We start from the raw sequence: 27,595 nt of genomic DNA, 5'->3' as shown, positions 1-27,595 counted from the left end.
GGCTGTGAGATGGAATAAGAAGTACTGACATTGCTTCCCACACTGCTGTGTCAATAATGAATCAACAATGGAGCCAAGGTTTCCATTTGTGTAAAATGCCTTACTTAACTTTTTGGTTCAATCATAATGAAGATATTCATGTTGTTCTCATTTCATTTGACTTCATCAAACGGCCTTGTGAGGTCTCATTGCTATTTGACAACCATGCAAACAGCTGAGCTTGGCCAAGCTGGGGCGAGGTGTTAAAGCGGAGCACCCTGCAGCAGCAGAACATTGTGTACAGTTTTTTTTATTCATTGCCAAAAGTGGTTCCAGTGGCGTGTCACAGATGAGTCTGTCATCTGTCATGAAGCACAATTAGCACCACGTTCTTTCAATACAGTACCTGATTTTATGAGGAAGTGTTCAAAAACAATTTTTCAGTATTTGTGCTGTTGGGAGCAAAGTGCTCATTTTGCCAGATCATGAGGCAACATGGGAATTTTATTACAATAACACTTTTGCAGCGCACATTGTCATTAGCATTGCATCAATCTAAACTGAATGACTCCCACGTGGTGTGCGCTATTGAGGCTAATGTTGTCCCTATACACTTGTAGTCTTTTACACATGCACAACAAACAATGCCTTCAGACACAGGTGGTTTGGTGGTGCTTGTTTGGATAGGGAGAGAGCCACTCCCATGGGCAATGAATGTCTTTCTATTCTAAACTGTCTTTGAAGCCTTGAATTAACACAAGCTGTGTGTCAATTCAGTGGCTGCATCCTTAGGAGGCTGCATTTGAAGACCGACTGTGTCACAGCGGCGTGACTAGGCAGGCTCCTCCAAATGATAAACAAGAAACGAAGGCTCCAACGGGTGGATCCATCTTGGGCGAACGTATCTCAGGATTTATTGTGCTTCTGTGATTAGCCGTTTTTTAACAGGAGGGCCTCAACTTAACTAAACAATTAACATGTTAAAAAACAAAAGGGCTTTAAAACTTCCTTGTCGTGTCTAACTGCAGCTCTGTTGCCAAGTGACATCAGTAATGGCGGAATCAATGAAATCCTCCGCAAACTGTCAGTTAGACCCTCGCAGCCCACGAAGACGGCCACCTTCATGGGCCGCATAGACCGCATCATCAGAAAGTGGCAGCCCCTGAATTAGGACACAGCTTTTATTGACACTAACCGAAATGTGCATCTTCTTTTTTACAGGATACAGACCTACTGGACATATCGTACATAAAAGATGCCCGAAATGGAAAGTGTACCAAATCGCCAAAGGTAAGCTCACAATTTACTTATCTGAGTTGGTTGCCCAGCCTCTGTACTTGTGTATGAATATGAAATCGTACTTATTTAGATGTATGGATTCACAAACAATAGACTCCTCTTGTTTGTCTCTTGAAGCTCTGCAAATCCAATGAACAGCATAATGAAAGAAACGAGGGGGGCACTGGGGCCACTTTGGGTGATGATATGTTTTGCAGGTGTTTATTTTTGCACAAAAATGAAAGGCATGAGTGGGTGGGAGCCCGACCATGAATCAGACACAGTCTGCCGCCATCGAGCCAAGAACTCTGCGGTGGAGAGAAATGAAATTGGTTCAGGTGGTTGTAATGACTGACATTTAACCAATTGATTGACATGGTTTGTGTGCAGTATGTGTGTGTAACTGTTCAGCATGTATGGTTTTTACATACCGATGTGAAGACAAAAGTAAAGCTCCAGTGACTCTCAAGAATGAATACAAACCCACACAGTAACAGTACATGGATTATTTCCCAAGAAAATACACCAGTGCAGGGTTTCCAAATTGCGATTTCACAGCTAATTAAAATGTTGGTGATTGTGAGCAATGAACAAAGAATTTGTAAACGCTTTTTTTTTTCTATCTGGAACACTAACTGTCAAGGAATTTTGCACGTTCTGGTACAATTACAAAAACAAATTCTTTTCTCACATTTAATTTCCCATGATTATTATTATAATAATCTGCATTCGTATAATACAGCCCCACATAATCATTTTTTATATAGCGTGTGGACCCAGTCAATCTTGTGATGTTGCTACAGCAGCAGTCAGTTTGACTAGGTGCCGCAGGAGAAGCAGGTGGGGCTCGCGCACTGCTGCTCTATCTGGGGAGTGAGTAATGATGGAATGAGCACAATAACACTGAGAGGATTCATGCATTTCTAAACAGCTTTGCAGAGTGATGCTACCCAGGGAGGAGACATGGCCACGTGACAGGTAAGATGGTCGAAGCATTGGAAATCCATTACTGGGAGATGGAACGGTGATGCACCCTGGGCATTGTAATGGGAGCACCAGTGAGACACAGTGTCTGAGGAGTTGATGAGATGAGGAGAAGCGGGGAAGGAGGGAAGGCGTGGGGGTTGCAGACAATGTGGAGAGGAGAGGAAAGAAAGCAGAGAGAGATGAGAAGGAAAAGGCAAGGAGAGGTGTTTCTTTTGCAAGACTGCACGAGGTGAGAAAAGGATGAGAGGAATGAAAGGACAGAGATAAAACGTGAGGTCAAAGTAAGATGTCAGGTGGGAAGCTCAGATTATAGCAGGCGTTTGTAGCTTGAAGTGGACAGCACTTTTGGAGGCTTCCTCCTCAAGCATTTCTCCTTCACATGCCTAAAGGAACTTGTCTGAATGGTGAAGGTTTTGCACAGATCACTGCACTTGTTAACTTTAGCTTTATAGAAATGCAGAAAGGCTGAAACATTTTTGCAGAATTCTTCATCTGCCATTCAACCATTCATACATCGATCACACACTGCGCAACACACGGTGGCAATTTTAGGTTCAGTATCTTGCCCAACTGGGATCGAACCGCCGACTCTTCTGGCTGGTGGACAACCTGCTCTATCTCCTGAGCCATAGCCGCCCCGTTGAAACTGTTGAAAAACATAATACTAATTTAAACAATAAAATTTCAAAAAAACAACTGTTTTATAATAATGTGTATATCATGGTAAAGTAGCATTTAAAGCAGCCTGATTAAAAGTGGTGAAAATCAATGAAAATGATCAATATTAGGTTGGATCAGTTTACTCTGTTCAGGGTTGCATCTAAGTACATGACAGGGTAACATAAGGAGGAAGCAGCAGATCCAAAGACAAATTCATTTTTTCTACCAAAGTTCAAACTTCGACTCTGCATGTGGAACCACTTTTATTTATATTTATAAGCCCTTGACTGTTTAAAGCTTGTACTGCTCCCTCTGCTCTTACCCGAGGGCTCTCAGCAGCTTTAATTCATTCAAGCAAGTTAAGGAAAACCAACACACTTGCCAAGATGAGATGAGATGGTGGACCCGCAATGACATCTTGTTAAAAAGCTTCAGAAGTGCTTTCGCTGTGCCACTCAAGAGTCCTGCGTCTCGGCCAAGTAATGTCGTCCTCCTCGGATTGAGATGCGCTCCAGATGAAAAGGCTCGTTTGACTGGCCTCTGCAGCTCGAGTTACTTCATATTGTCTTTGAGTGGTATTAGAATTTGTGTTTTGAGCGTCATTGAGAGTTGGAGCACGCTGCTGTGCTCCGAATCTAGCTCAGTGCAGCGTGTGGGGGCGGTTCGTCTGACCTGTGATGAACTCACGCCACCCTGCCCACAGGCTCCAGCTACCCAGTTATGATTCATACATTTTCCCTGTAAGGACACACAGATACACACAAAACACAAATACTTTTACTAGAGAGCAATGGTCATGACTATGTGCACGTTGAGCACAAAATTTATGCACACCGCATAGATGCAAATCCCCCACGGAGACTTTAACACACATACGCTGCTGAGGATGACAAAGCACAACATGAGCAGAGCCCTTTGTTCTAGACTGCTCAGGCAAATGTTGCTAATTAGCATGTGTCCACCCCATCATCGTTCAGGCTGATTAGACTGGCCACCTTCGTTTTGACCGGTGGCTCCAGCAACAGATCCCACACCCTCAGGTCTGTTGTGCAAAGTGCAGCGCTAATAATCATCCTCTTCATATGTCCACGAATAGCTGGACAGTTTTCCATATTCAAAGCAGAGAAAAAGGGATGTAGAATCTACAAAACATGTTGCTACCTAATGTGTGATGCACTCTGGTAACCAGGAAGTGTTTATCTGTGTCTATTTGGCACCGGTGTCTGTTTTCAGGGGGATGAACACGGATTTGTTTTTTTCTTTTCTCTATTTTTCATTTAGAATATTTAGTATTTAGTTATTCATCATTAATTGTTCGAAAAAGCCAATATCACTTATTGAAATGCGAGTTTCCAGACAAAATACAATGACACCTTCCTGATTTTAAATACTTAACAATCAAAACCTAATAAATATTCCACTGATTTATGCTGATATGCTTCACCTCAATACCTGGATCGAATATGATGCCAAACAGTTCCTAATCTAGAATCATTTCATTTGATGCAAAAAAAACATAATTTAACTGCAAAATGTATTGTTCATTTAATACGGTAGTGGCAGCAAGTGTACTTTGTACACTCCCTGGGAATGGAACTGTAGAAAAAGGCACCCAGAAGGCAGACCTTAAACTTTAATCAACAGTTGATGTTCTTTTAAATACACTTAAATAAGTGTACTGTTTTACATGTGTTAAAGCCCCTGGCTCCTGTAGCCGGCCCCACTGTTCCAAACCAACCTTTAATATTGTCTCTTAAATCAGCCGATTAGCTTGTTCCTGCACAGCATGTTCCCTCTGCTCTCCACCAACCAAACAGCTAAAACCAACAACATCTCGGCACTTTTTGCAGAGCGACTAACATGTACAGCACTGTTCAGATACCCTCCAGAGCATCACTCTGCCTCTCCACACACTGCGAAGGGCATAATTTAAGGCTATCTATCTGTCTGTCTGCTTCTCCGTCAGAAATTGTTCTTAGCAGAGCGGGTAAGAGGAAAATGTAATCAGCATCTCATCATGTTGCTTACAGGAGGTGTCTGACGGACAAATTGTCTGCGTCTCTCAGACTGCCAAACGGATATATGTCTGTGAAATGCCCTGCGTCTGCACACTGCCTGTCTTGTTCAGGCTGTAATACACATCTTGAACTGAAAAATGATCCAGTGTTGTGTACAGCAGACTTCATTCTCTAATCATTTCATTTTTTTAATATTAGAAATAAGACATCAAGCACAGCTGCTGGTTACACTGTAGGAGGGCAGACTGCGGTAACTTAATCCAGTCCGGCTCTAACATGTGCCGCTGATTATGTTGTTGTGTTTGTTAAACAAGACACGAGGAATACATAGTTTATCCATCCCTTGATGCTTGACCGAGTGAAGTGGCTGTACAGATTTCACATGGTCACTCACAGTTGTAGTATCGCTGAATTTCTCACATTCACCTGTTTGTGCGCTCGTAGAAGCTTTCACAAAAGGTTTCATCTCAATCTGTCGAGACGGGAGAAAACTGATTTCTGGAGTGTCGTCCCAGAGGATGGTTTACAAAGGTAGACTGTCTGGACAGATTCAGAACACTGTTATCAGCGGAGACACATATGATTATCACTCACAACTGCATAGTAACCACAACTGTGCAGCTACAGTATGTAGTTAAAACACCAAATGAAGGGCATGAGTCATTTTAATAGATGGACAGTTTATTAGAGCTCGAGCATTGGTACTTTTTATGGGTCCTGTGCACGAGTGTAGCAGAATGGCTCAATTGCGGCCTCCTTAAGACTCAAAACCCTCAGCCGTGTTGTTTAGATAGTGAATTAACATGTGATAGATTTGTGGGAATGTAGAGAGTAGAATCAATACTACATTGTTCATTTCCTCCAGAGCTATACGTTCCTGCAGACGTTTATTGTGAGGTGAGAGGAAGCAGCAACCGGCTGTTACAGCCTGGGTTTCGCAGCGGAGCGCACTGCTGCTAAATACAGAGCAGCCTGTGTGTCCCCAGCAGTGTAACAGGATCTGGGAGAGGCCAGCAGACCATTATCACCACCGTTCTGTCTGGCCAACAAAGTCAGCTAAAGCTCTATCTCCCACAGCAGTAAGTGCTTAACAGCTCCTCCGAGTTCACAGAAAGCCACTGAAGGGTTTAGATCTGCCCTGTGTAATACCCTTTTTCTATGCACATTGAAATCAGCCATGTTATCAGCGTGTTTACTGCTGTGATTACATAGATAGTAAACATGAAACAGAGCATGCACTATCAATGTCCTGGCGTTTATTTCTGGCTTTGTGAACAAGTGCCTTTGAAAAGTTTTTGATGCCACATCGTTAAAATATATTACAGTGTTTGGAAAGCAAGGCACAAGGCACAAGCTCGGGTAAAACGATTAAAATATGAAAAGAAATTGAATAGTAACAGATCTTTTAAAAACAGTTTATGCATCATCTGTGCTATCAGCATTTGAGGAAGGACTGGGTCACAGTAAGGGCTCCAGCTGCGAGACAGCTCTTCAAATGTATCGATGTAAGATCGTCTGACCCTGGACTCAGCTCGCACTACAAGATGGAAAGCTGAGAAAGCATAGAAATAGGAGGTAACATGAGTTCAATATGCTTGGTATTCTGTGCGCTGCGCTGCACATTGTATACAGTCGATACACGTGTCTGCACTTGTTGAAGAATGATTGACAGACGGTCAAGATATATGACCTCTGCTGATGTGTGAAACTTTTCTCAACGGCCTACGGTGTCTGTCATTTAGGGTTTTGCTTTACAGCGGGAGAGATTCTTTAAAAGCAACAAAAGTTCAAATTTAAGTTTGATATTAATCACCAAATATAACCTAACAATAGCTCTGATATGTAATGAGATGCATCTAACCGCCTCAGCTGGTGATGACATTTTGACACGCAATATTTATAGCAAGTTGAGTTGAGCCTTGTTTCAGCTGAGTTAAAGATTGATTTTCACAGTGTGTGTTTATACTCTTTCACAGTGATGTAATAGTGTCTGCGCGAGCTTGTGTTGGAGACACAGCCCTGTAATATATGTGCAAACCCCTACAACCATCGTCTCGCCCACGTCCCAGGGAGACGAATTGTAATTCAAACCGTGGTCTCACCTGCTGAATTCGATCCCCTGCAGTCAAAGAGAAATAATAGTTGATCCTTGCTTACAGGCCGACATTCAGGGATTAGAGCTAACCTCTGATATTTAGACAGATGCATATGGGCAGCACATCTTGCTCATACTGATAGCCTGTAGATTCTTGTCGCATGTTAGAGACTGTGTGTGTGTGTGTGTGCGTGCGTGCATGCGCCGCTTTTTGCTTCAATACCATCCTTGTGAGGACTTTTTGACAGTGTGAGGACATTTTTGATGGTCTTCACAAATTCAATGGTCTGTTTGAGGGTTAAGACTTGGTTTTAGGGTTAGGTTTAGAATCAGGTTTAGGTTAAGGTTACGGTAAGGGTTAGGAAATGGATTATGTCAATGATCCGCAACTATAGAGAGACGTGGTGCGTATGACCTTCAGCCGGCGAGACATATACGCCGCTGAAGCAGAGATGATAGCCAGAAGCCAGGAAAAGTCATTCTGTAGCAGATGTCAGACAGTGTGCGTTTATGTGTTTTGAGGGCGTACCTTTTACGATCAGTAGCATTTTTTTGAAAGTGTAGCCTGTTCTTGCTAGCTTTTCCAGGATGACCAACCCTAGCTAATAAATAGACAAAATTCAAACTCATTGAAATACCAAATATCCTCAGCATCTTTTTCTTTTTGCATTTGGTCTCAGAAAATTAACTAAGCACTCAGCATCAAGAGTTAACGGGTTAATGTTTTCTAATGATTAATCACCTAATTGAGAAGATTAATCAATACTGATTGTAGTAATTAGTTTTAGCCCATAACTGAATGAAAGCCTATCTAAAAAAGATATCCAGTTTGCTATTACAGAAGCATAAGATAACCAGTAAATATTCACATATTCAGACAAAAAATCATGTGGTAGAGTAGAATAAACCTCTACAGTGCAACTAACTAAATGAAAACAGGGAGATCTTTATTCATAGTCATTGTGAATGAGTGCAAGTTGTAAAATATGTCTCCTTTTGTCTTCCCCAGCGAGCTCTGCTTAGAGACATTTTAGTGCACAGAGGCATGAAACTTTGTCACTTGACAGGTCTGAAGAGAGAACTCCCGCACGCTCCCATTTTAGACATGATTTACGCACACATGCACACAACACTCAAACACAATAATGCGCATCACTTTTTATGTTATGGTGGCCACTGAAATAAACATGCCATCACAACATCTAGGATTGTATCATCTCCCCTCCCTGCTGGACTCTCCCTCGTCTTCAGTCTGGCACTCTCAATCAAATAGTCCATTCAGTCAGTGCCAATATGTGAAGAAGAGATTGGATACTGTAGCTACTGACTATCGTTTTCATCAGCAGGATTGGCTGCAGGGCAAATGGCAGCATGCAGTAAGAGGTGATTAAAGTAAACGGTTATATGGACTCATTGATTTTCATAAAAGAAACTTCAGCACCGTTTGTTATCACAGACGAGCAATTGATCAGTGTCACCCATTGATGTAACCTCCAGGCGAGCAGCGGAGGGTAGAGAGTGAGAAAGGTTGCCGAGACCAAAAAAAGGAGAAAGGAGAAGGTTAGCTTGATGATGCCTGATGGGTTTGGGTTTGATTCTTCAGTCAATTACTTAGGCTCTCCCTGCACACAGATGAATTCCCCTGGTGCAAAGCAGGCCATCTCATTACTGCTCATGGAGAAATCGAAGGTGATGCCTACTCTCTCTCTCTGGACTCCCTCAGAAGCTGCGCCTGTTCCCTGCTAACACAAGACCGAGCTGCTGGGGCCAAGATGGATGGGGAAAGAGAATGAATGAATGAACAAACAGATGAAATGGAAACTGGGTAGTGATGAACAGAGCGGGCTGTGTCAGCACAGAGGGAGAATTACCAGAATGGGTCCAGAGATCACTATCTCGGTGAAAAGGCCAAAAGGAGCACAATGGTGCACCTGTGCAGGTAAAGCCCCTATCTTTAGCAGGACCCCAGATGTAATGTCTCAAAGAATGTACCCAGGAAAGGAGAAGTTCTTCCTGAATGTGTGGATACTTTAGCTTTGAAGTGATGAGAACAAAAGACAGAACAAGGGATATGAATTTGATTTCCTTCTTTATGGATCAGCCAAAAGCTTCATAAACAAGCTGTAACATCCAATAATATATGACATTCACAATATTGCATTTGTTTCTCAGTTGTCCCACGTTATTGTATTACGTTAAGTCAACTCAGTGCACTGTGCATCGTGTCAAATAAATTGAAAGAGAAGATCATTGGTTACATGTAATTACAAAGTCTCATTAAATTATGGAGCATTTCAGATATACAAGAACAGGAGAGGAAGACAAAAGCAGCATTAAACAGACCAACAAACACAATGGCAGAAATATTGGTAGATTAACTAGTAAAGTGACCGAAAGCCATTAAAAAAGTGAATGTGACAATATACCGTACATATACAGCTTGTATTGATGGATGCTTGAGTTGTACCATGGGAAAGAATATCACAATTTTGCTGCCTCCTTCCTGAAATACAAAAATACTGAAACATATCCATGTGGAAACAAATGAATTGCTGGACTGTTGCCGCGGGATGACCCCCTTTTCTTTAGTCACTGTGCCGGTTTCAGTCTATTCCAGAGGCACTTGGCACTTGTCTCCAAGTCACTTGATGCCCCCAGTGAAATCAGATGTGACATTTTGTTAACCCAGCAAAGGTCGTCCCACTGGAGCTGGAGCTGATCAAATAAGAATGGGTCAAGGCGAGAGCTCACAGCCGTGAGAAGAGGGCTGCTGCCAGCAGAAAGTCACTTTGTGTTTAGTTTGTGAAGAGAAATTGGTGCTAACACAGACACCCATTTTCGTTGCTACAGGCAGAGAAAGGTCATTCCACGCTTAAATGTACAGATAAGTAGATGTGTACCCACACATCTTTGACCTGATTTTAAATGGATGTTTCAAAAGAGGATTCTTTTTATAATCATTTTTCATTTATTGTTTTTTACCACCAACCATTGTACCGTTTGTTGGTGCAGGTGGACAGGTGTTTACTGTAGAGTCAACCTACAGTAATTGGTACCTAAGAGTTATTGTTACACCACTTTGTCATTTAATTAGGGTGGTTGTTTTCCTCCTCAACACTGATATGTGGAATATTTTCAAATCAGAAAGGACCTCTGTGTAGCTTTGGTTGGGAAGGAGAAAGGTCGTAGAGTCCAGAAAGCCAATGACTCCACTGGTTTCAAAAAGAAGTTTCTATCTAAATCTATAGAGATTGACCCTACTTCTCACTTGATTTATAACATCAGTAAACAATCACTAGTTTTAAGTGTTCTCTATTACAGCACGATGTTAATTTTGTAAATAATGCTCCCATTTGTAATTAAATAGATGATAAAGCACAGTATGCATTGGGGCTTAGATATTGTGTGAGTGACAGCTACCACCATCACATGGGCGCAGGTCGAACTTGTAGGTGCGACTGCAGCTTCTTCAAGCTCTCAGTCAGGCTCATCCCCCGACTCCTCCAAATATGGGTATTTCTGGTTATACAAAAAAGAGATGGCGCTGGTCAAAATGCCAAAGTTAAGGTTTACAGTTAACAAACCAATGGGTGACGTCATGGTGGGTTGCCACTCGATTGGCGATAACTGTGCTAAATATAGCAGCCATTAATTGTAATAGAGAGTTGCTGAATAAGCCATTGAAAGGTGATTTTTAGCAGTCCAACTATCAACTTATCCCAATCTAAATTTAGCTCTTCTTCCATGCAGTACAATCAGTGAGTCTCTGTCGATGAACCAGTTGCTCTTTCCCTTCTATCAAGCATGAATCCCAATCAATACCATCATAGCATGCTGATGTTTGACTTCATTGAGTAGACTATTGAGGACTGCCTGTGAAGGACTGGTTTGTTGTTGGTTTTTTTGGTGTAAAATTACATTGTATGAATTAAGTAGTTCTAGCATATCTCTAAATCCCTGCATATCAGAGGACATATTTTTTCCAGTAAAAAACATGCTTGGCAAACAATGGAATTATATTATGTGGAGAGCCTCAGTGGCTTTCACTCTCTCTGTACACATGCAAACAAACTTGCTCACCAATATACAGTATACTGCCCACCTTGCAGGTGAGTATGAAAGTGTTATAACTGGTCTGAGGGGTCTGTTACCATGGAAACCACACGGAGAAGAAGATGAACATAGAGCTAAAGGTGCTCTGACACATGGTAACTTCTTGCCATTTGACAGGTGAGCATAGGAACCATCACATCAACCACTGATTAACTCTCTTCTCTTCTCTTCTCTTCTCTTCTCTTCTCTTCTCTTCTCTTCTCTTCTCTATCTCTGTATTTTGGCTAAAGAGCATCAGTCTGGCTGTCAAGGGAGTTTGTTAATCTGCATTAATTGGAGCTGCATTTGTCGAAATCTGTTCAGCCTTTTTCTCAAAGTGATTGAGGAACAAGAGATACATTTTCTCTGCACGACTGAGCACTTGATTCTGTTTCAACGAATGTGACACTTAAAGGCTTGTTCCTCAAATATTCCTCAACCTGCAGTAAGCCATTTGATGGAGTGGGCGATTTGAAGCTCCACTGGCACAGCTTCAGAACCATTTTCGTATTAAAAGATTTTTGGAGAAATGGATCTGCCTTTAAAAAGTTCATGATTTTGGAAGCAAGTGTCTCAAATGACTCATAACTTTAATTGAAAACTCTAATTTGCCTTACTATCCTAATGATCATGGATGCTAATGAAGCAGCGCTAATGAACCAATGCTAACGATCATTGATCATTTCAAACTCCAGATATTTCATTTTGGAAACAGGCTCTGCAATTGCTGAGTTAAATAAACTTCCAGACATGGCTGCAGGCGACAGTGAGTGTCTCCTCTTTCATCTCTAATTTGTTCAGCTTTAATTGGGGTGATCGATATCTCCTCCAAGTTTCCCACCTTCCTGTTATCATCCATCTGTTCATAACATAAAACACGGTGTGGAGGACTTATGAGAGTAGCTCTTGGTAATTCGGTTAATTGCCACCTCGGTCACACTAGTCAGCTCCTAACACTATTAATCACATAGGTGAGACTGGTGGACGTGCTGCACATGGGTTAGCTTGTGTGATTGTTTCTGCGGCTGGAGCTTCTGTAAATCCGTGCAATAGATTTGTGAGTGGGTGGGTGAGTGAGTGAGTGAGTGAGTGAGTGAGTGTGTGTGTGTGTGTGTGTGTGTGTGTGTGTGTGTGTGTGTGTATTTTAGGGACCCTTCCAAAGGCAAAGAAGTAAAGAGACAGGTGACCTTTCTCACTCCCAGCAAAAATCCCCTCTGAGCACGCAGGCACGCCAAAGACTTAATTGGTTTTCGATAGTAAATCTCGGGAGGGTTAGTAAAGAAAATGTCTGATTCTTAATGCTGCAGCTCTAGAAACCAACAAGCTCTCCCAAACTATTTATTGTCCAAAAGACATAGCAAATGGAGGTGGCATATTCATTTTTATCTCTTCTCCCTCACTTGTTTTTCTCCAATGAATGATGTTGGGGATTAACTAAGAAAATGGGTGCTTTTTTTTCTTGAGATTTCTTTCTTTGGAAGTTGTTTTGCGTTTGTTATCGCCATTTCTCTTTGGCCCTAAAACCAGCTTTCATTCTGGACACCACATTGTTTGGTAGCTGACAGACTCCACAAGATGAACACTTACTAGAGATGCCGACAACACACTTACGGGTATTGTAGTCAATTGCAAATTCCTATTTTCTTAAAAGGAAATGAAAGTTCTGTGGATGTGCCGTGTACATTGCGGATTACAAACTTAACTATACCAGCTTTTAACTGGATTTCATTGCCTTTCAAACATTGGCCTTTGTTAACATTCGGTGGTAAATTCGGCCAAGCCATTAGCATCAAGGAAACCACGATTAATTCAGAATAAACTCCGGCAAAGGCCTTCTGAATTAAACAGATGGAATAATTGTATGCTACTGATGTAATGTAATGCAATTATGGAGAGATTTGTCTAAACACAAGCTACTCAGCTCAAACACCTACACATTGTGCCGTAGGAAGCATTAGATTATATGAAGCATCTCTTGAGTACAATCTAATGGGCAAGGTCAGTAAATACTGCCATGTGTTCTGTGTTCCCATTTGTTGTCTGTATATTGATGGTATTTCTTCATGTGCACTCATAGAATGTGAAACACTAGTAATTAAGTTCAGCAAACATGATGCCGTTTTTTATATACGCTCTACTTCAGGGTGCAAAACAGTGTAGAAGAGGATGGATGTCTGGATTGATTTGGTTGAAATGGTTTGGCTCAGCATGGTAGACTGACATTGTTGGAGAAAGAAAAGGCAAGATTATGTTTGGCCTGCTTCTCGCAAGTATCTGTTGTGACAGTAAACAGTTACTATGTCCCTTTTGATTAGATTAATGTGCCAGTAAAATGTGTGTGCGGTTACTGAGCTGACACAAATTACCACATAGGTTTCTCCGTGTTCCTATTACATTATGTTGTCAAGTTTCCAGACTGAATAAGAGGATTAACTAACACAATTTTTATCTTCTGTTTCTTTTCGTAAAGGACGACCAAGAAAAAGTGGCAGTGGAAGCTTAGAATTTTACTCTTTCCCTCTTTTTCTGGCTCAAACACAACAAAATCCCAAACTTTCTAAGCACTGTTAGCAAAAAATTACAAGTCAAAGGTTACCCTGATAGTTACGTTAGATCGTCTTTCGTGTTTACAGACGACAGGCGTTTTGTTCACACACATCGTCTGTTCTACCATTAGAAATTGAGACTGAGCTAATTAAGCTTAGAGGTGCTATAGGTGTCTGTTGCCTGGTTCACTGAGCAATCGCGAACTGATAATCTTCTTTCACCAGATCAAAGAAACCAATCAGATACGGAGGCTGGTTCTGTTTGGAGTGTTGATGACTCTCATATGTTTCATCAGCACCGTGGTATCTTGAAATGGACTGTCCCCAGATCACTGTCAGCTTGGTGCTAGCTCAAACATCAACCATGGGATTAAATGGTCATTTGAATATTGTTAAATATCCAAGGACTTGTTTAAACATTCGTTAATCCTTTGTTGGCAGATCGTTGGAGTACACAGATGCCATACCAAATGGGGCGTTATGTGAGGGTGGTAGGTGGCTGGTTGGTTGGTGGCTGGCATAGTCCAGCCTGGCAGATGGTCTGGGGATGTCGGGAAAGCAGGCCCCCTGTGTCACAGCGAAGCTAATAATGGCAAAAGGCTAAATGATGACTACAGACAGAGGATAAATCACAATTATCACTCCATGATGCTTAACAAGCATCCTTAAATGTTTGCACAGGGACTTGGAGACCCAATTAAGGCTGTTTATGCACCGCATTATGTCACCTAGTTAAATTTTACTCTATATGTGAAACAGTGTGTGAGCTGACAGCATGGTGCTAAACAACTGTTTTCTTTTTGTTCTTTTGTTTTTTGTAACCTCCTCACTGTGATAACATTCTAAATAAATTGTTCTGTTGTGATTCCAAAGAACGATGGCATGACAACACATTGCTGTGTTGTAACAGTGGGTACGTCCTAGGAGACTTACCTTAAAGGCATGTATGAATGCTTCATGAGTGTAATTGAAGAAAGAGTTTCCAGTTTGAGATGTATAAAGCCATTTTAAGTGGTCCAAAGACCATGCTGCCTGTATATAATTATTAGACAATGTAAAAACAAGAAAGACTCATAATGTATGGGTTAAGTTGCCTGCAGGACACTGGCTGTACACTTCTTGTTTCTGTACTGTCTTGTTTTAGTCGATACACCTCCACAGTTGTAGACTGAGACCATATTTTGTGTTATTGCACAACTCCTGTGCATCATTCGTAGTGTATCGGACAAAGCTTTGTCTCTGGGATGGATAAAGCCAGGTCTTTGTGTATGTCTCCATAAGTAGAAAGACGGAGCACAGCTTCAGTTTTATTTTATACACCACGTCGACTACTTCTGATGCTACACAGCCCTCCCCTTCAGTCGTCCAGGAATGTCCCCCAATAAACCCAATTGGTTCTGGTCAGAATTATTAAAGATGTCATTGGGGCTGGAATCTGCTGCATGTCCTCTACGCAGTGAGGAGCCCTGCAGATTTGAGTGTTTTGGAGGGAGAGAGGAAAGGAAGGGGGTTTTAAGCAAGAGATGGCACGAATGGAAACAGCTAGAGGGGGAGGGCATATGCTGGCTCCTTACAGCAACAGTAGTGGCAGAGCATCTACAGCCTGAATACACTGTGCCAACAGGGACTTGTATAAATTATTTACTCCTGGACCTCATTGTGGACATTTCCCCCGCAGGGCCTCTCTCAATGTGGCTCCTGGTTCTTGGGGGCCGGGGCAGGGTGCCAGAGGGAGGACCGAAGGCTGGAAGTAGCCCTCTTTCCAAACAGCTTGATGCATTGTGTGTCTGTGCAGGCTGTTTTGACGAGAGGTTGGTTTTGAAAGGGGTGCAGAAAGCGAAATTGTTCTTCATTTTAGAAACAGTGGGAAGGAGAAAAAGTCCTCTCCATGAAAAGCCTGTTGCCTTCAAAGTGATGGTTCTTTGTGTGATGTCCGATTTGATAAATCATTTGTCCTTTTGGAAGTTGTGTTACTTTTCTCAGGTTCTTTGAAAAGTCACACATCAGATTTTCCTTGTAGCGGGCTGTATCATCCATTGTTCCACCAAATTTTGTAATTGTGTGATTCAGACGTCCTTCTCCAATTGAGAATGTGTCTAATTTTTGTTTTACTATTACTGAAAACTGAATGTTTTATTGATGGTAAGGGAGGTAAGAGCTCAAGGTCACTTAGAGAATTCATCGGGGCAAAATTCTGTGTCTTGTCCAAGGAATCATCAGAAATTTGGATGCATGTTCCACCAGTGTTTAGTGATTCTGTTCCATGTCTGTCTTTGTTCCTATGTCTTTGTGTGGATGTATTTGCATCTGTGCCTTCTTGGACACATGGTTATGCAGCCTCCATGTGTGGATGCACTGTACTGATTGCTCTTCTGGGCAGTAAGCATTTTCTCCGCATTTCCAGGAGTCTGTTCGCACTAAATTAGAACCTCTATATGACTAGAGGATAATTACTGTAGTTATGCACCTGCCGGTTTCCGGTGCCCAGGGGCTGTTTTTAGTGCCACCCGTGAAAGACTGCCACTTGATGGACAGCTTGAACAGAATGGGGTTCATCCACCTCACAAATTGATGCAAATGAGTCACAGTAAGTGTGGGTGGGAGTAATGACCAGAATACCTGTGGCAAGCTGAGATGGAAAAATAAATTTTCTTTCGCACAAGGAGGAAATATCAAGCAAGTTTTGAGTGGATACTTTGGATGAAACCTTAGCTTTTATCTTAAAAGCTCTCAACATTTGGACCAAACTATGGTTATGTTTTCATCCCTGTCCGTTTCTTGGTCCGTTGGTTGGATGGTGTTTTTGTTTGTCAGCTGGATTGCACAAATCTACTGAACAGTTTTCCACAAAGCTTGGTGGAAGTACGGGACATGGGTTAAGAAAGAACTCTAAATATCGGACAAAAGAAATTTTCACAGATTTCCCAGAGAATAATACATGGATCTTGATAAAAAAAGGATCAGGTATTTTTAGGAGACAGAGATATCTAAAAGTGTTTGTAATTTGGTGCAGCTTGATTGAATTTGAGGGGACTATTGGGCCTCGGCAGATGTATGAGCTCTAGTGAGTGCCATTCTAGATTTTATGTTGTAAGTCATTGTATTACACAACGCACTTGTCATGCTTTACCTTCAACCCAACGAGCCGTGTCTTTGATTTGGCTCAACTATTTGGCTCGTGTGCTCCTAAGACCCCAGTTTTGTTGGGTCCTTGTTTTAATGAGAAGTGCTGAGCTGGTGCGTCACAGCGGTTGATTATTTTTCTCCTGCTGAAGTGTATCTGAGGTCAGCTCCCTTCAGTTGGTGCCTCTGACTTCCCCTCTCTGCCTGATGTGAGTGCAGCCAGTTAGAGTGCATGCCAGGTAGACTTCTTCCACCTCATCAAACCTGCCCCTTGCCGCTTCTGTCTCCCTGTCTTTCCTTCACAGTGGTTCACACACAGCGTGAATTGTCCTCTTGCTTCGTTTTTTTCTCCTGACCATCTCTTCCCCCAGACGCGGACCTACCACTAGATGTGTCCGCACGCTCAAGTGTATGAAAAATTTACAACACCGTTTTGCCGCTTTACCCAGGACATGTGCCCTTGTACGAGATTACTATGCAGGTTACATTACCTGTGCAGTTGAGGTGCAAAGGGACTCTGTGACTCTGTATAATTATCCTTGTGTCCTGCCCTCCAAGCTTTTATGTTCCCTGTTAATCCATGCTGGCAGTCTGCTTCCTTCCAGGTCTCTGATCCCCTCCGTTACTGATCCATCTGTTATCAAAGTCTGTTTTTGGCCATTAATGGCAGAATAATCTTGTATTCTCTGATGGCTTGTCAAGGTGTTAGGGTGAGTGATCATTTGGTGTCTCTGAACAAGCTCTGTAAGATTCAGTCAGCTGTTAAATAACTATTTTCTATAAAGAAGTCATTCTGCACAGGATAACAACCTTGTGCCCTTCATGTGGCTTGAAAACCAAAATTAAACATGGTTGAAACCTGCTATTGTGACAAGCGCCGTTATTTTTAAATCATGATAAATTATAAAAGCAGTGATGTTGCTAAGTAGGTGTCCTGCATCGCTGACACATTCAAATTCGAAAGGATGGAGTAAATTCACTATCCATGCATCTCAGGGACGAAGAACAATACATTGTGAACAACAAACTTGTGTTCAAAATCACAGTAAACAGCAAAAGAAACCTTGCTGTCAACTCTCTGCGCATCTAGTCAGTGCAGACGAGTTCCCGTGTGCACAGTCTCGCTAGTTTAGCCACTACCACAACAACTAGCCAGTCACCAAGGCTGTCACTTCAACAATTAAGGATACAAACTTCATAGTAGTAAATAAACTCATGTTTCAACTGGTCGATGCTGTGTTCACTCATGTCGACGATGTTTTAACGTCGAGGGGACGGGCTGTAATGACATAAAGAAAACGGTGGCTGTGATAAAAAAATACTTTGAATGGTGGCAGCCATTTTGTAATGTCAGACCAACTCAAATCACCCTCTACACTGTAAATGTGCCTATTTTGTGCCTAAAAGTGCCTAGAAAAATATACATAAATGCAGTTCCAGTGGATAAAATGTTCTATATTTGTCTTCTAAAGCATTGTACTAGCTGACTCAAATTTGCTGGTGTATGAGGGTCATATTATCACAACTGTAGTATAGTCCCTACTCCTCATATGGTTCTCATGTTACCCTGCTGCCAGAACAGATTTGTCGACAAGATTGTCTAATTTCATCCTGTTTCTGGAGCGTCATTCTCATGAAATGCATACAGTCAAGATGTGCAGTCAAAAGAGTTTGTTTTGTTATTTGTCTTATGGAAAGATTGTGTTCATCTTGACCATTGAATGAAGAATGCTTGTCTGGTTTGTGGACACTACTCCAAGTCAATGAAGCGATGTGAAATGACAATATAGCCATTTTGAAGCACTGAAGATATATATTCCAGTCATGTTGTGGTAATTGATGAGGTATTTTATTGTAGGTGGTTCACACACACGTGCAAACACAGAGGAACACAGACTTATTTCAGCTTGGGAGATACATTATTGAAGAAAAAAAAACACGTGGCAGAGGAAACGTCAGAAGCAGTGAGCCGATTCTTTGTGACAGTGTCCATTGAGTGACACTTAAATCGGATGACTTTGTTTTCGAGGGGGCCGCACATTTGCAGTCTAAGTCTGTCAAGCATTCCTTATTTTTCCCCTCAATAGCACAGCAACCTGAATGAGATGTCAAGAGTTTTTATAAACAGGGTGGCAGATTGAATGAGGATTTTCTACCGTTTTCTGGCCCGGGCTGCAAAGCACAGCTGTCATCAGCTGTCAGACAGCCGTTTTATTTGACTTTAATGCTGTGATAGTTAGCAGGTGACTTTTGTCTACTTTTCAGACTCCCTCAAAATCATGTGTAGGTGCATATGTTTTGCTCCAAGAATCTTTGTTCTTGAATTCAAAATTAAGTAAAGTGTACAGATGTTTAAATCACGTTGAGAAAAACTTAATTTTTATACCTAGTTATTGTCATCAGGATCTTCACACTGGACATAATGTGACTTCTGTAACGATACATCAGACACAGCTTAATTTATGAATATTCTTCATCCTACATTTTTGCCTGAAGTGTGTATGAGTCCAGCTGCCCTGCAGGCAAAACTCAAATTTAATAAAAGTCTCATCAGTAAGAAGAAGTTTGTTCCTCCCATGATTAGATTTTTCATGACAAAATGAGACATATAGTGCTCTTTCAAAAAATGCACTTTGCTCTTTACCCCCTTAAAGTCACTTCCACTGTGTGTCAGGAGATTATTAGCATCGGGTGTGAATGTTAGGCCACTTCCTGGAGACATTAAAATGGGGCCCTGTCAGCACAAGTTATGGCTGAAGTGTTGGCATTTTGGAAATGGTGTGGTATGTGCTCTCCGTCTCCACTCCGTCTCCACTCCGTCCATCCCTCCATCCCCTCATTTCATGTCTCACTGCTTTGGGGGGTTAATGAAATGCCCCTTTTGAGGAGCTGGAATGAGGGATTGTTAAAGTCTATACCAGCTTTCAACCTCCTCCTACGCATTTCCTCAACCTGTGCCTTGATGCATGAGCGCTGACGACACATAACCGCTGGCAAATGTATTCCGCTGGGGAGCTAATGATGAGCTAAAGCTCTGAAATCCTTTCCCACTAATCGGGGTGTTATTTGTTACTTCAATTCCCTTCTTAACGATTATACCATTCAATCAAACACATGCAATATGAAAAGGAAATATTCAGTTAAAGACGTTGAACATCTTCAAATAATAGACCTTAAATGATTGTTTTTCAGCTCTTACACTCTTGAACCCACATAGCTGTGCTTACTGATGCCTCACTGATGGACAGTTGCCAGTATCACAGGCCTGCATTGCAGGAATGTAATGTATTCTTTACAGGAAAGAGAGCCAGATGGCTTAAAGGAAAAGGTGTCATTTAAAAAAATTAGCATTAGGTGCATTTCTTTCAACCAGTAGAAAACACTTGCCTGTGATTTTTTTACGATTGCAGGACATGCACACACTAGGCCAAATGTGCACATTTGATTCTATACTGTGGTCAGTGATGCATCACCTGACAGCTGACTGATGAAGCGCTGACCTTTTACTCGCACCCTTGTGGGCAATTCTCTGCTTCATGAAACTGTGCAGTCTGCATGCACTGACACTTGACTGTTCAAATGAATTATGACTATGTGGGAGAATAATAAAAAGCAGCAGTGAGACAGTGAGCCTTGCAGATGAGGGGATGAGAGGAGGATGCAGATGGAGGTAGAATGAGGCAGACGATGCCCCCACCATCACACACTATCACCCGATCCCTCTCTGATTCCCTCGCACCTTCTCCTACTCCCATTCATTATCTTTGATCGTGTTTACAATGCAGTTGTTTACCTGTGGCTTATTCATTGTCAACATCCAGGTTCACCGCCGGCTAGGAAAGTTTGTGAGGCACCTTTCAAGCTGTGGAAGTTTAAAATTTGAAACTGTACAGCAGTAATGGGAGCAGACAGCTCTCTCATCCTCGTATGAAAGGCTTCAGTTATCGAGGCTGAATCAAACAGGCTGTTTGATCAGCAGAAAAGCTTTAAACAACTGAACTACATGGTGTCCCCCCCCTGTAGCAGAGATGCTCCATGCTGTTGTTCCCCCACTGTGAGGGTGTGAAGTGCAACATTTCTTTCTTCCTGCAGAATTGAAGATGTCTTTGTTTGTATGTCTGTCGTGTGTATCGGTGTGTGTGAGAGTTTGTGCTAGCTCCTACAATCATTTTAGCTGTCGGGCGATTTAACTAGATTTAACTTTTTTGCCTTACATTAAAATATGTATTCATTGCAGTGGTGGTGCACTGTATAGTCACACTCTACTGAGATCTTATTATATAGTTCATGTAGTTTTTAAGGCCCATGCATCATGCATAGCATATCATTTTGTTGGGCAAATGATAGAAAACCTGTGTGTGAGAATAGATAAAACAGCACCTATTTCTTTAGTGTCCTCTGTGTGTCTATTGTGCATGTAGGTTGCAGCTTGCAGTATCCATATGCTTGAGGAATACAATGTCCTCAGTTTTGTGACTGTATAGAGTAACGTATTTGTGCATGCATGCGTGTCGATGATTAGAAAGGCCATTTGCAGGAAATGGCTCGCAGAGAAAGATGGGGCTCTTTGTTCTAATGGGATCAGTGTTTTCGGCGCTTTCTGTCTGTGTAAGTCATGATGTGGCTAATGTTTTAAACATGCTCTGCGGATGTAGCCTGACCCTCTTAAATAAATGACTGCATCGCCGGGAGAGGGAGTCGTCTCCGGATTAGCTTTGCTGTGGGTGAAATGCTCGGCGTGCTCTTGTGTGACTCATACAGGCTGATAGACAACAAAGGATGTGTAGCAGCACAAGGCATCCGTACACAAACACACACACACACACACTTACTCAAACCCTTCTAAAACAATAAATTGATATAAAGGCAATTCAGTTGCATCAGATCATCATTCTGCCATCATTATCTCTTCTATTCCCACACACACTCTAGATGCATATTAACGACAAAACCTATTTGTGTAGCAGAATGAGCACATCACCCCCGGCTTGATATCCCTTAATTTTCTGCCTAATGCCTGAGGCTTCGCACTGCCCCACCAGCAGCCTCTCACTGCTCCGTTAGTTAACAAGGCTAGCCAGCAGCAGGAGAAATGGTGCCCTGCTCATAACTTGCGTTGCAGCTCTGCAGCATCATAGCTCCTCACATTAAAATGTTCTCCTCTGAATCCTGATCAATAACATTTAAAGCCTCATGCTCATGTGAGGTTATGCTTAGCTTTACCTGTGGTTCTCTGGGGGTTGAGAGGACCATAATTGGGTGTTTTGTTAGAAGAAGTAATAAGGAATTCATGAGGAACGTGTAGAAATGTGAGGTCAGAGAGGGCAGTACATAGTAGATGATGGCATGTCAAGTGTTGAAGAAGCCGTGGTCATGTTCTCAAATGAGGGGATGATGGTGCATGGGATGGACTGGTGAGTTGGAGCTAAACTGCAAGGCAAAGCTTTGGATTTACCAGTTGATCTGAGCTCCAACCCTCACCTATCATCACCAGCTCTGTGTAGTGACTAATAGAATGAGGTTGCGAAAAGGGATTGAAAAATGAATATATATATATATAATTGAATATTCTTCTATATCCCTTTACAGCTAAAAATGGTTTCTTACACACTTGTACTATGTTTCTCAAACATCCTTTTGTTTAAGAACTGCAGAAGCCTTCAAATATGTATTGTGAACTGTAACAAGCTTCACACTCTGACAAGGTCAACTCAAGTGCAGCGTTCCTCAAGAAACCAAAGTAAATTTTTTACGCACTGTGATGTGAACTGTAATTCTTGTGAGAGCTCGTCCATTAAAGAGGGAAAAAAACAGACCTCTTCACATTCTGAAGAAACCTGAACATCAATTTGTACACCAGCAGCACCTTCTCTGAACTCTGCCCTGTTCGCTTATTAAAGTAGCTGCCCACGACACCTAATCAATTATTTCAACTGCCTCAGCACTTTTTTTATTTTTTATTTGAAGAGAGGCCCTTAATAAAAAATCTGAAATATTTCCACTACTTCTTCCACTTGTCCAAACTAAGAATCACCGGCTCCTTTTGTGAAGAAGCACAGTTTGCATATTTCAAATTCTGCTGCTGGATCCCTGTGGTTAATGCGAGAACTCCAGATTTATAATGTCCCATCATCACAGCACATTTAGCTTTGCGTGCATCGAGCACAGTTTTAGATTTATAGTTAGAAAGTATATTAAAGGCAAGCGTTGAGTGGCCTCTGTGTAGGTAGTTGGTTCATCATCAATCATTCATGTTGACATTTCCCTTGATCTGATGTCCCTCTGCTGTCTGTTTATGCACACACACATATGAGTGTTTGTGCAATCTTATGTACTCTGCTGGGATTTTTCTTGAGTACAGTTTTATGCTTCTCTGCTCTCTCTTGTGTGTGTGTGTGAGTGTGTCTGTCTGTGTGTGTGTGTGTTTTTACGATTGTGTGACCAGGTCCAAGGTTTATGCGAGAGGGTGTTTGAGTTAAGACAGGTACCCCGCTGCAGGTGTTAAAGACTCGAGGTGTGTCTTGCCTCTCTTTGCCAATCTGAATCCCTCTCCTTGTGCCCAGTAGAGTGTGACACGGTTTGAGTGCATGGCCGGTGACAGATACAGCCTTGTGACAAACTTAAAAGCAGGAAGAGGAAGTCTGTGTTACTTCAGGCTGCGGCTCCACCTGAATGCTAAGTGTCCGAGGAGAGTTCTCGTACTGACACAGTGCAGCTGCTAGCATGCCTGAGCAAACACATGCTCACAAGCCTGGATACACACATACAGTACGTGACACACATTGTATACACTGTGTGGAAACAGTTGACATTCACATCAGTGGTCCACAGCTATGTTGTAGAAGGGCTCTGAACTTGTGAAGTGAAGTTTGTTGTGAATACATTTCTTATGAAAACTAGAAAGAAAAATATGATATTTTAGACAAACTTTTTTCACAATAAAAACAAGACTAAAACTAGAATGGCACTCAGTAGAGGAATACCCTTGCAATGGCTCAACAGTCCTCTTAAATTCAATCAGTCTGACATGGACATTAAAAAAAACGTCACTATGTTAAAGAGAGTGATACAAAAATTGGGTTCTTTCTTGGACTGTATCCTATCCTTCCACCAAGTTAATGGAATTCGTTTCAGTATTTCAAGAATAATGGCAACGACGGGCCAATGGACATGTTTTAGTGCAAAGCCTTATTCAACAAGCTTCATGCAACTGTGGCATCCCACATTATATGGTCTGATTAGTAGCCTCAAACAGTTTCCACATCCATATATATTGTATAATGTATTTTTATGGTTACACTACTATTAATAAGACACACCTTCCAATGTTATGTGTTTGTCAATGATTTTATCTGTCTTGGACATGAATTGTTCTTTGAAGAAACAGATATAAAATTCTACAAAATCCAGTTGCCCTATGACTAACTGCTCTGAAGTGAACAGTACGTAGCTGCAGTGATGCTGGGCTAGCAGGAAGAACTGTACTTAATTACATTAGCGAGAGTGGTTCTGTTGAAACCGACAGTTTGGAAATGCTAACTGGATTTACTGAGGTGATTCAGTGTGTGCTACCGCAGAGCAGAGACGCCATGCGAGAGACGCCTGTAACCACGGTAACTGCACAAAAAGATGGTGACAGACTTAGAAACATCAAAATACACTGCAGAGTGTAGACAAAAATTAGATTAACATGTTACTGATGAAAACAAGACGGAAATGTTAAAGCTAATACACAAGTTCATCAAAAGAATGAAACTAAAATCTAAATGAACTTTTAAAGAAAACATCCTCTCACTTCAACCACACCATCATTTCCCAACACCATCCAACCCTTCACTTGTTTGGCTCTACTTCACCCATGTTTGTGGTAACTGGGACATCAGGCGTGCCTCCAACAGCTCCCACAATGCACCAGCACAAATTACATTTCACTCACATGGCTGAGCAGCCCTCTCCTCTGTGCCTCTCTTTTCACGGTTTTCCTTTTCACTTTTCTCCTCTACTCTACTCTCCTCGTTTCGCTTCCAACAAAGTCCTTTCCCAATGTAAACCTGCTGATCTCTCTCAGGTTTATATTTCTGTGAGTGCCTGCAGCTTCCTCCCGGGATCAGCCCTGCGCTCTGATGGCTTACGAGGGGCAGAGCTGTATGTTTGGCTAATAGCTACAAGTAGCATCAAAACAGTATCAAATTGTTCTGACGTTCCAGCATTGTAATGAATGAAATATACATCTTACTGTCATCTCTTCTGTTCTCAGATGGCTTTCATCTTCGGCAAACTGCCAAAACATCCCTCAAGGCCTACTTTCGCATTGTGTGTTAGCAAATTGAAAGTGGCTTTTTATGCTATGATTGATGGAACCGGTGGCATTCGGAATACATAAGTGGACAGTGATGGATTCCCATAAATATGTCATTTGTATAAAACTGACTGATGGTCAAGCCTTGGACCTTGTAAAGCCATTTTCAGACATGAACTCTGGAAAATATCTGCACAATCCAGATCTCGTTGTCATTCCAAGTTGACATCTTCGTTGGCGTCTTCTACATGAATGGCCTCTCTTTTTCATCCTGTGATATAAATATATATTTATATATGTATGTATTTTTTTCAGTTTTGCATCCAAATCTTACGGATAATCTCCTGCTGTTCTCTCACATGGGTTCACTCGGACATTATCCAGAGTTTTTACTAGGGGGCTGACAGGAGAAACCCCGGCGGAATGTCCGCTGCACGCAGACATTTGTGTTCTCGCATACAGCCCATCTTGATGATTTCAGGAGATTATCTGGAGTTCAGTGCATGTCTGAAAGCAGTTTTAGACTAAACTGGAAATCTCCCACTGAGTGAAAACTTGTAATATTTCAGTGTGAAGTTTGTGCAGGTAGTTATCGCTCCTTTTTCACCCTCCTAGCTTCCACATACAAATTGTGAATGCTTGTGTAAAAGGGAGTCAGATGGACTGTCAGAGGGAAATGTATTGCCTCAGAAAAGTTCAGCATGATATTAATGGGCGCCACTAAGCTGCACAATTTGATTGGGGGGTGTGAGGGACGTGTAGAGGACATTTATCAGCGTGACACAGGACACAATGCTCTTTGTTTGATTGGTTAAATTAGTGGGAGCTCATTTGCTTTCGCTGCAAAATCCTTTACAGGGCTTTTTTTGTTGTGTTAATTAAGCCAGAGCAACCATTTTGTATGCTTCCAGCATACTGGGCAGCAAAGGAGAGAAAAGGATCATTATTATTCCTCTCTTGCACCTCGAAGGCATTGTATTTTTTTGTTAACTTTTTTTTTTATATGGTTTGCACCAAAGATGTGCTGCTTAAATGTATATTTGCTAAAATTAATTTGGTTCAGTTTTCCTCAGACAATACCTCCCCTGAATACAAATAGTTTTTTTTGTATCTCTGTGTAAACTGGAATGTTGCCAGCACCGAGTGTTTGGTAACAACAGACAACAGACTTCTTACAGCAGACTTTCAAACTGCTGAATCTGCAGCATTAAAGGTTTCAGGCTGAAGTTAAATCAGAAAAAATGCATTGCTTAGGTTGGAGACACGTTCTGCTCATGAATTCTCAGGGTTTGTGAAAGTGTTTATTAAAACTCTTTCTGAGCAAGAAGAATATCCACATGACAGATCTTCAGCTAAGTGAATCCAGTGGCCCGAAGCATTATGTTTCCGGGTTGTACGTCTATCCATCTGTCCACCTGTCCTCCATTCTTGTGAACACGACATTTCATGACCGCCTTGAGGAAATTTCGTAAAATTTGGTAGAAATGTTCAGTTGGACTCAATGATGAAGTGATTAGCTTTTGGTAGTCAAAGGTCAACATTGCTGTGACCTCACCAAAACATATTTTTGCCTTATGAATGCCATATCTTGGGAACACCTTCAGGGAACGCCTTCAGATTAGTCACAAACGTTCAGTTCGACTTGAGGATGAACTGATTACGTTTTTGTGGTCAAAGATTAAGATCACTTTGACCTCACAAAACACATTTTTCCTCGTGAACATGTTCCCTTAAGATTGCCTCAAGAGAATAGTTTCAAATTTAGCACAAACAAATTTGTATCTATGTTTTAACTTTGTCACTTGTACTCAAAGATTAAAGGTAAAGGACACGTTGACCTCATTTTATTGTGATTGCAATATGTCAGGAATACCTGGAGGGTCTGAAGCTGCTTTGGTTGGCAGAGAGAATCGGCGGCTGGAAATGAGCTCTTCTCTGTATCATTTTCCACAGTTAAAATGAAAATGTAATGAGATTGGAGGATGTTCTCACTGAAACAAGTTGGAAAGCAAAATTTGAAAAGAGTTGTCTCTCAGGATTTGTTAAGTTGTACTAAAAATCTAAATTTTCTACCGCCAGTGTCATTCTTTTATTATCAGTTCTAAGCCCTCAACCCCTGTTAAATAACTCCCATCATAGTGCTGCTTAACCTTCCTTGTGTCCTCCTCTGATATGAAACTTGCAAGTCACATTCAAATCCACTGGGACTGAAGCCTCTCACCTTGCTCCTCTCGCATCTTCTTCAGACTGCTGACCTCTCATTAATCACTCACATCAGCAGCCAGACGAGGTGCGAACTCCAAAATCCTGACAGGTTTTGTTTCACTTCAGTGCATTCAGAGGGCATTTTTTGTTTTGAAACAACATGAGACCAAACTGCTTTGACACAAAGCAGTACTGACTCCGACTTCCTCAAAAAAAGCAGAGCTTGTCTTATTCCATGGTCTGTTTAATGTCATTTTCCATTCAACAGATGGAGCTTTTGTTTGGACTGCTAGGTTTGAGATGCAGGTTGGCT

At 41.7% G+C, this 27,595-nt stretch overlaps 1 protein-coding gene across 2 annotated transcripts in view; it reads left to right on the top strand.

Annotated features, from left to right (window-relative positions):
* LOC117758564 (1-phosphatidylinositol 4,5-bisphosphate phosphodiesterase beta-1) overlaps positions 1-27,595 on the top strand; it is a 109,407-nt gene that overhangs the window by 32,717 nt on the left and 49,095 nt on the right. For both annotated transcript variants that reach the window (XM_034580344.1, XM_034580343.1), the window contains exon 3: positions 1,201-1,269. In XM_034580344.1, coding sequence (XP_034436235.1) covers positions 1,201-1,269 — 69 coding nt within the window. The remainder of the gene's footprint in view (positions 1-1,200; positions 1,270-27,595) is intronic.

This window comes from Hippoglossus hippoglossus, chromosome 24, assembly GCF_009819705.1.
Source record: "Hippoglossus hippoglossus isolate fHipHip1 chromosome 24, fHipHip1.pri, whole genome shotgun sequence".
In the NCBI taxonomy this organism is placed as follows: domain Eukaryota; kingdom Metazoa; phylum Chordata; class Actinopteri; order Pleuronectiformes; family Pleuronectidae; genus Hippoglossus; species Hippoglossus hippoglossus.
The sequence above is the reverse complement of the archived record's forward strand: the minus strand, read 5'-3'. Positions and strand labels throughout refer to the sequence as shown.